Source organism: Anguilla rostrata, chromosome 16, assembly GCF_018555375.3.
Source record: "Anguilla rostrata isolate EN2019 chromosome 16, ASM1855537v3, whole genome shotgun sequence".
NCBI lineage: Eukaryota > Metazoa > Chordata > Actinopteri > Anguilliformes > Anguillidae > Anguilla > Anguilla rostrata.
The window spans coordinates 17,001,188-17,011,187 of NC_057948.1; the positions used below are offsets into that span (position 1 = coordinate 17,001,188).

A 10,000-nucleotide genomic window follows, 5' to 3' on the forward strand; every position below is an offset into this window, starting at 1 on the left:
AGCACTGTCTACAGCTACGGGTCCTCAGCACTGTCTACAGCTACGGGCCCTCAGCACTGTCTACAGCTCGGGCCCTCAGCACTGTCTACAGCTACGGGTCCTCAGCACTGTCTACAGCTATGGCCCTCAGCACTGTCTACAGCTACGGGCCCTCAGCACTGTCTACAGCTACGGGCCCTCAGCACTGTCTACAGCTACGGGCCCTCAGCACTGTCTACAGCTACGGGCCCTCAGCACTGTCTACAGCTACGGGCCCTCAGCACTGTCTACAGCTACGGGCCCTCAGCACTGTCTACAGCTACGGCACACTCAGCACTGTCTACAGCTACGGGCCCTCAGCACTGTCTACAGCTACGGCCCTCAGCACTGTCTACAGCTACGGGCCTCAGCACTGTCCTACAGCTCACGGGCCCTCAGCACTGTCTACAGCTACGGGCCCTCAGCACTGTCTACAGCTACGGCCCTCAGCACTGTCTACAGCTACGGGCCCTCAGCACTGTCTACAGCTACGGGCCCTCAGCACTGTCTACAGCTACGGGCCCTCAGCACTGTCTACAGCTACGGGCCCTCAGCACTGTCTACAGCTACGGGCCCTCAGCACTGTCTACAGCTACGGGCCCTCAGCACTGTCTACAGCTACGGGCCCTCAGCACTGTCTACAGCTCTGGGCCCTCAGCACTGTCTACAGCTACAGGGCCCTCAGCACTGTCTACAGCTACAGGGCCCTCAGCACTGTCTACAGCTCTGGGCCCTCAGCACTGTCTACAGCTACGGGCCCTCAGCACTGTCTACAGCTCTGGGCCCTCAGCACTGTCTACAGCTACAGGGCCCTCAGCACTGTCTACAGCTACAGGGCCCTCAGCACTGTCTACAGCTACGGGCCCTCAGCACTGTCTACAGCTACGGGCCCTCAGCACTGTCTACAGCTCTGGGCCCTCAGCACTGTCTACAGCTCTGGGCCCTCAGCACTGTCTACAGCTACAGGTCCTCAGCACTGTCTACAGCTACGGGCCCTCAGCACTGTCTACAGCTACGGGCCCTCAGCACTGTCTACAGCTACGGGCCCTCAGCACTGTCTACAGCTACGGGCCCTCAGCACTGTCTACAGCTCTGGGCCCTCAGCACTGTCTACAGCTACGGGTCCTCAGCACTGTCTACAGCTCTGGGCCCTCAGCACTGTCCACACGCTGCACTGTACATGTGATAAATGTGTTTGTGTGCTATAATTACAGGGTGAAGTGTTGTTTCTCAGCCCTTGCCCTGGGGGTACGCTGTGTCTGTGCCACTACACACACTGCTCCTGCATTCAGTTTGAAATAAAATTCAAAAAAATAAATGTTGCTTGGCAGACGGTTTGGTACAACTGTTTGTTTCTCTCTCATTATGGCTGAATATCAGTCTGAATTTCTCATTTAAGACACTCAAAGGAGCATACTAACTGATGAATTTAATTGTGTCTGGCTCTCTAAGAACAGACATACCTTACACATCTGTAAGTATAAAGCAAGGGATTACTGATGTCAGATCCTGTAATGAGAACGCTCATAAAAGGTCTGGCTCCAGGATCAGGGATGGTGTTGGCGTTCTGGGTGTTTTTTCATTCTTATTTGACATTTCTGTTTCCAATTCTGTTTACAACTCAGGTTCTTAAGTCATCCTAAGCACAGTTCAGGACTATTAACATAAAGTCAAAGAATAAAAAATAAAAAAAACAACAGCACTTACAATCACCCCACTAACACAAGCACGTTCCAGTCACAGGTACGCAAGCGAGAGGGCATGCAGATTCACGGTGAGGATGGAGGGATGGAGCAGGGACGTGTACGGGGAGGGAGGGGGCATTCAAAAACAAGCAACCCGGTGTGCCGTGAAGGGAGGGGGGGGGGGGGCCGTGGTGCATCACAGTCTCCTGACCGCCAAAGTGCCGTTCCGTTACCAGGACGGGACCGAGGTCCTCCTCCACGACGACAATCTCTCCAGAACAAAGAGAGCTTGTGGGGGCGGAGCACTCTGGAGTGCTATAACTCAACAAACAAGATAAACGGGAGAGGAAGAAGAAGAGGCACAGAGAGACAGAGAGAGAGATGGGATGGGAGAGAGAGAGAGAGAGAGAGAGATACGCTTCCTCTTATCGACGCGCCTGTCCCGTCAGTAATGAGCGTGTCACCTCAGCCTGTCCTAGTCCCGCCCCCTGCCTGCTCCTGGGGAGGGGAGTTTGGATAAGGCTCCTCCGCCCGTCTCGTTATTTTAGCATGACCTCAGTATGCCGTCCCGGCGCTGCCGAGGCGTGGGGTGATGACGGGCGCGGAGGTCACCCCCAATTAACCCCACGGCGCTATTTTTACAATGGGGAGATTTCAAACGAGACGCCACACCGGAAGTATCGCCGAAAAGGACAGCTAAAAACACGGGGGGGAGGGGTTGGGAACACACGCCCGTCTCACCACCGCCAAACCCTTCCGTGACGGGCCCTCCGCTTGCTAGCCAGGGACAGCCAGCTGCGCGCTGGCCTGATGCCTCATGGGCAGCGGGGGGGGGAACGAAGGAAAGGACGGGTCATCAGTCAATACCGCTGGGCCGTCTCGTCTACAGCCACTTCAAAAAAAAAATAAAAACCAACAACAGCAGAAACCACTGGAAGTCCTAGGCAACGTAACTGCAAGGGCCCGCTGCGTTTCTATGACCACCACTACGGGGTGGGATGACATCACAGCAGCCCTATCGCCATGGACGCTGGAAGCGGAAGGTTATCAGCGGCATGTATTTTTAATGATGTTTGCATCTTCTGCTCCGCATTATTACTGGGTCTCTGAAACCACCCATCACGAAATTAGCGTCAGACACGACCGAACAAGACAGCGAGGCGGTCTGGGTCACCTGTGTGCCCGTTAACAAGGCTTCTGAGTTTATATGATATCTGCTGGTTTTCTTGTCCTTATGATACCTTCTCAGATGTGTGATGAATGTTTTGCCACTGACTGTCCAAAAAATAAAAAAACAAAACCAGGTTAAAACCTAGTATATGGCTGGACCTAACACACGTGATCCGGCCGACCAATGGTGTAACTTCATCACTCACTCACTCAGTCACTCATTCAATCACAGACATTTGTGTTTGTAGGGCTGGCCCCGCTGTTGCGGTCCAGCCAAAAATGTCATTTTCATACTATGAATGGACCCCTTCTTCTAGTCTTATGTCTGCAGGTGATAGAGGGGACCAGAAGAGTATCCTCTCTGTGGGACCAGTGTACATGCAATACCACACATGCGCGCACACACACACACTCAAACGCACATGCGCGTTCACGCACACATACACACACACACACAAGGCCTATCACTCATATCACAGTGTTTTGGAGAAGTTGACAGCCTCTTCCACAGAGGAAACTGGACACAGCAGCCTGCTCCAGCCCCACAGCACCGCCAGGCCCAGACTCCTGCCATAGGACCCTCGAACGTGATGGCTAATGAGCGACAGCAGGTGGGGTTTGGGGGTCATTTTAGTGCCTGTATGGGGTGAGGACCAGCTCAGAGCAGACAGAGCCCACCCCTCCCCTCCCCCCCCCGATCCCCAGCGGAGCCATCGATCCAGTGAGCCTCACGTTAGAAACACAAAACCCGAGCTGGGCCTGCCGACGGGCCCGCACAGAGCCGACTGCCGCTGGAGCACGCGCTCCCCCAGGGGTCACCCCAAGGCTGGGGGGGGCCTGCTGTCAAACTGTCAGCTCCCCCTGCGCCACCCTCAACATCAAACGCACAGGGCCCATGTGTTACACCACCCAACCGTCCCTCCACACACACACACACACACACACACACACACACACACACACACACACACGCACGGTCTGCCTGTCATTCCCTGTCAATGAAGTGAGGTCAGTATGAGTATCTGTATCGATTCTGTTTAGGAGTGGAGTGCCCGCCCCGCCCCGCCCCGCCCCGCCCCCCCCCGCCCCACCCCTGTCACTCATCACTCACGGTGGAAAGCTCAGTGGGGTCCAGCGCGCTCTCCAGTTTCAGGGCTGCCGTGGGAGCCAGTCCCGGGACAGAGGCTGCAGCGACGGGTGTCTGGGCCCCCGCCTCCCCGTCCCCCTCCCCCTCGCCCTGCGCAGAACGGGGGTCTGCGCTGTTTGGGGCCGAGGGCGGGGGCGTGGACGGGGGCGGGGCGGGCGTGGACGGGGGCGGGTCCTCGCACGGCACGCCCGTGGGCTGCCCCGAATCCTGCGTGCCGTCGGCCGGGGGCTGCACCAACACAATCCCGAATTAAACCCCACGCCCCCTTTTTCTGGCTGACTCCGCCCCTCCAACAAGAACAACATCAAAAACAACAACGACAACAACAACAGCATTCCAGGACAGAGCAGGAAAGGGGACACAATCAAAACACACCGTCACCATAGAGACATGCAGGATGTACAGTCAGAATGCCCCACATACAATACCGAGTGCACTCAGAGGAAGGAACGCTGGAGATAAGGCAGGGAAACGTGTACTTTACCTGCTACGCGTAACAAATGAGAACATTAAGCGTGGGTGCCCTGCACACCGTCAGGCTCACTCAGAGCACATGCATGTTGGCATGTTCGTACGCTCCGCCGGAGCGCGACGGCACGCTCATGAAAAATCACATGACGCTCGTCCAATCAATGGCGAGAATGTGATATTCCCGCGTCTGCGGAGCGTATCTATGAATCACACGGAGCCCCCAAAAACAAAAACACAGATGCCGATAAGGCGGTTTCGTATTGCTGTGCGTTTCCACGTGAATAATTCATCTAAACCCCCCCCTCCCTCTGGCGCCCCCCCTCCCCCTCCCGCTCCCCTCCTCCCTCGGTGACATCAGCGCTCAGGAGCGCGCTCCGTACCTCGATGATGTCACCCTTGTCCTCCGGGAGGGGGGCGGGCTCGGCGGGCTTGTCGGCGGCGGCGGGGTCGGGGGGGGCGGGGCCGGGGAGCTGGCGGTTCTCCTTGTCGCTGTCGTCCTTGGGGCTGACGTGCGCCAGGACGGGGCTCACCTTGGCCACCATGGCGGCCGAGCGCGGGCGAGCGGGACGCCCCCGCTGGACCGTCTCCCACCCCTCTGCGTCCTTTTTACCTGGGGGGGGCACGGGGGGGGCACACATTTCACACGGCTCACATCCTTATGGGCGACTTCGGGAGTAACCGAAACCACATGAACAAAGTCCATGCAATAACATGAGAATAATATAACATACATACAGCTACAAGCACACATTAAGGCGGATGCATGTGTATGTTTCTTGTTGACATTTCAAATGGTTATTACTCATACACAATGTAACATGTCCTATTAGACATTCCAGCATAATACCCATCTCAGTTTGACTTCATAAGCACAAAATGTGCTTTGTCAGCACTACAGAAACACTCAAGAGCTTACAGTCAATAGCGCTGCATTCTACCTACAAAGCACATATCACAGACAAGAGAAGCTTATTTTCATCGTCAGATACTGTTAATTAGTTTCAGGGCAATGCAGTGGAAAGACCAACAAGAAAGGCCAGACTCATTACTCTCCTTCCCATAGAGTGAAATTATCCAACGGCAATCGTTGGCTCCTGAGAAAAAGCATTTTGTGGAAATGGATACTTTGGAAACTTCCATATAACCAAATAAAGCACAGCTAAATGCAAGGCTGTACGCCACTGTGACATCACGCATGGTGTTGTTTCTGTGGCAGGGTGCATTATGGTCTTGTGATTCCTGTATTCCTGCATCCTGGCCTTGGGTTTGAGGAAGGCGCTCTAATGCAAGTTATGATTATTATTAAAGATCTGAAACGACACGGTTAAGCCTTAATAAATCCCCTCTATGGGACAGGGCCGCCACACTCACCTGGCTTCTCTCTGTGACAGGGGAGCAGCCCCGCCCCGGGGGGGCCCTGGCCGGAGACGGGGAGGGGCTGGGAGGACTTGACCCGGTCGGCCCAGCTGGGGCCCGAGTGGGTGAGGCGGGCCACTGCCAGGGTGGGAGGGGGGCCCCTGGGGGAGGGAACAGGGAGCAGTGAGGGCCCTTCAGCGGCACACAGACGACACGCCCACGTCACCTCTGCTCCAATCACGGGCTTCGCTCAGAGCACTGACGACAAAGACACGCCCCACATTCCGCGCTGGGGCTGCTGTTTATTTAGAATTTCTGACGAACGTTAGCTCACGATAAATCATAGTGTGGGAGATGGCTTCTATAGAGGTTTTAGAGAAGCTTTGATCGATAGGCAAAGATCCAGCAGCAGCATCGCTGCACAAGCTTCCCTGCAGTAATTTAACGGTTGGAATTCGAGCTCAAAACAAAAAACCGCACGACAGGCTTCTGCCAGCCAGGCCTTGCTCAGCCTCGTGTTCATCACGTGACCAGACTGCAGAGCCTCACGAACGGGTCGCGCCTGCCGCTGTCGTGACGACCGTGGCCAAACCCGGCCCTTCGGCCGTTGATGGCGGGGAGAGAGAGAGCGGACAGTCGTCTCGGACGGCGGCGCTCCAGGGGGTAATCAATACCCACTTCCTGCGGCGTCGGAAGGTTGCACGGCGTGGGGTAATGACGCCCGCGGGCGAAGCCTCTAACAGAGCCCTACGCGTGTCGGGCGACCGGAGAGTCCCACCTTACATCGCATTAACACCTCCCCTCCAGAGCGCGGGGCAGGAGGGACGCACGGGAGGGCGGGGGGTAGCGGGCCGTCCCAGTGGGGACTCCAGCGCCGGGAGGGAGATCCGTCGGCTCGAGGCCTGGGGCATACTGACGCCCGGGGCACTCTGCACCCCAGGCCAGGCGTGGGCGGACGAGAGCAATTAAAAGGCAATTTACCACAATCTAATCCCGTGACCAGGCGAGGTATGCGCTGGACAGTTGCCAGGGTGAGACAGTGAGGACCCATGAGTGCACACAGAGAGAGACTCGAAGCTAGGAGATACCATTTCTCCAACCACTGCAGGTAGAGTTGAGAAAAAGCACTGAACTAACGTTGTTTTGGCCCAGCGAAGCATTGCTGGAATCTATTCAAACCCATAAATGAAATTCATGCAAATGTCATTCAGAAACAGCGAATGTGCACACGGCCCAGCCGCTCAATCACTGCGCAGACTGCACTGGGGATATAATGGGAGCGCGAGCCTTAAAAGCCCAGGTTTTAATGCCTTAATCAATTCAAGGCTGCGCCGCTTAAGAAGAGAGAAGCCAATAAACTGCTGGGCCATGTCAGGATACAGCTTTACTCCTGGGCCGGGGCGGAGTTTGACTGGGGTTTGAAAAGCAATTTGACCGAGTTCAGACCAAGACGTGCCCATAGAACACCCCTGCAGGACAAACCCCACCCCCCCCCCGCACACGTGCTCACCTGTTCTGGGCGTCGGTTTTCTCCAGCTTCTCCTGCAGCTGGATCCAGTCGATGAGCGCCTTGAAGTCCCGCACGTAGTTGTCCAGCATCATCAGGACCTCCTGAGAGGGAACAGAAACATTTTCAGAAGATCCGATCAGCGGAGACCCCCGCAGTGTGACCCGGCTCGGCCCCTATCGCCTGTTTATCACGGGATGGGAGAGAGGCTCCCAAACAACCCTGGAACCTTAGACCTAAAGGAGTTGACCTGCTGAGGATAACCTTTCTGAACCCCATGCCCAGCTTGGTTCGGCTCAGTCCAGTTTGGCAGCCTGGTTCGGCCCAGCTTGGTTCGGCTCAGCCCAATTTGGCACAGTCCGGTTTGGCTCAGCCTGGTTCAGCCCAGCCCGGTTCGGCCCAGCCTGGTTCGGCCCAGCCTGGTTCGGCCCAGTCCGGTTCGGCCCAGTCCGGTTCGGCCCAGCCTGGTTCGGCCCAGCCCAGTTCGGCCCAGCCCAGTTCGGCCCAGTCCGGTTCGGCATAGCCCGGTTCAGCCCAGCTTGGTTCGGCCCAGTCCGGTTCGGCCCAGCCCAGTGTGGCCCAGTCCGGTTCGGCCCAGCCCAGTGCGGCCCAGTCCGGTTGGAACAGCACCGCCCACGTTCCTGACTAAAAGCTAAGCCCTCCCCTGGCTCTAATCCCCCTTCGTGCTGCAGCAGTAGGATTGAGGGTTTGCGCTTGGCGTTAGCGGTGGGGGCGGGGATGTTTGGATGGGTGGCGGGACGGCGTCGGGGGAGGGCCCGTGTGAGGGATCATCCCGGCCCCCGTCTCACGGCTGGGCCGAGGGCAGTTAAGGTCGCGTTGGTCAGCGGCCAGAACCCTTCCCCCTGGTACTTCAAAAATGAGAAACTACACGCTCCAGAGTGTGAGCCAAGCAGCTACAAAACCCCCACACACCACCACCAGGCACTGAAATAATCAACACGCTGCACGGCCAGCAGGTTAGCTACATGTACTAATGACTGCATCTAATGAGTTGAGCTGCAGCCCTGCAGCGCTGTATGTGAGACTGTCATGCCTGCAGCGCGTATGTAGACCGGTCACATGCTCTGCAGCTGTACTGTGAGACCGGTCACATCCCTGCAGCTGTACTGGTGAGACTCGTGTCACTGTCCTGCAGCGCTGTACTGGTAGACTCGGTACATGTCCCTGCACGCTGTACTGTGAGACTCGGTCACATGCCTGCAGCGCTGTACTGTGAGACGTGTCCATGCTCCTGCAGCGCGTACTGGTTGAGACTCGGTCACATGCTCCCTGCAGCGCTGTACTGAGTTGCAGCTCGTGATCCATGCTCCCTGCAGCGCTGTACTGGTTGAGACTCGTGTCACATGCTCCCTGCAGCGCTGTACTGGTTGAGACTCGTGTCACATGCTCCCTGCAGCGCTGTACTGGTAGAGACTCGTGTCACATGCTCCCTGCAGCGCTGTACTGGTAGAGACTCGTGTCACATGCTCCCTGCAGCGCTGTACTGGTTGAGACTCGTGTCACATGCTCCCTGCAGCGCTGTACTGGTAGAGACTCGTGTCACATGCTCCCTGCAGCGCTGTACTGGTAGAGACTGTGTCACATGCTCCCTGCAGCGCTGTACTGGTAGAGACTCGTGTCACATGCTCCCTGCAGCGCTGTACTGGTAGAGACTCGTGTCACATGCTCCCTGCAGCGCTGTACTGGTAGAGACTCGTGTCACATGCTCCCTGCAGCGCTGTACTGGTGAGACTCGTGTCACATGCTCCCTGCAGCGCTGTACTGGTGAGACTCGTGTCACATGCTCCCTGCAGCGCTGTACTGGTAGAGACTCGTGTCACATGCTCCCTGCAGCGCTGTACTGGTTGAGACTCGTGTCACATGCTCCCTGCAGCGCTGTACTGGCTGAGACTCGTGTCACATGCTCCCTGCAGCGCTGTACTGGTAGAGACTCGTGTCACATGCTCCCTGCAGCGCTGTACTGGTTGAGACTCGTGTCACATGCTCCCTGCAGCGCTGTACTGGTTGAGACTCGTGTCACATGCTCCCTGCAGCGCTGTACTGGTTGAGACTCGTGTCACATGCTCCCTGCAGCGCTGTACTGGTTGAGACTCGTGTCACATGCTCCCTGCAGCGCTGTACTGGTTGAGACTCGTGTCACATGCTCCCTGCAGCGCTGTACTGGTTGAGACTCGTGTCACATGCTCCCTGCAGCGCTGTACTGTTAGGAGACTCGTGTCACATGCTCCCTGCAGCGCTGTACTGGTAGAGACTCGTGTCACATGCTCCCTGCAGCGCTGTACTGGTAGAGACTCGTGTCACATGCTCCCTGCACGCTGTACTGGTTGAGACTCGTGTCACATGCTCCCTGCAGCGCTGTACTGGTAGAGACTCGTGTCACATGCTCCCTGCAGCGCTGTACTGGTTGAGACTCGTGTCACATGCTCCCTGCAGCGCTGTACTGGTTGAGACTCGTGTCACATGCTCCCTGCAGCGCTGTACTGGTAGAGACTCGTGTCACATGCTCCCTGCAGCGCTGTACTGGTAGAGACTCGTGTCACATGCTCCCTGCAGCGCTGTACTGGTAGAGACTCGTGTCACATGCTCCCTGCAGCGCTGTACTGGTTGAGACTCGTGTCACATGCT

The 10,000-nt window shown here is 56.8% G+C and overlaps 1 protein-coding gene across 1 annotated transcript in view; it reads right to left on the reverse strand.

The window, feature by feature from the left end:
- Positions 1-10,000, reverse strand: part of scaper (S-phase cyclin A-associated protein in the ER) — an 88,974-nt gene that overhangs the window by 73,836 nt on the left and 5,138 nt on the right. The window contains exons 4-7 of the mRNA XM_064313786.1: positions 7,358-7,458; positions 5,863-6,098; positions 4,872-5,101; positions 3,985-4,248 (exon numbers count right to left, since the gene is read on the reverse strand). Coding sequence (XP_064169856.1) covers positions 3,985-4,248; positions 4,872-5,101; positions 5,863-6,098; positions 7,358-7,458 — 831 coding nt within the window. The remainder of the gene's footprint in view (positions 1-3,984; positions 4,249-4,871; positions 5,102-5,862; positions 6,099-7,357; positions 7,459-10,000) is intronic.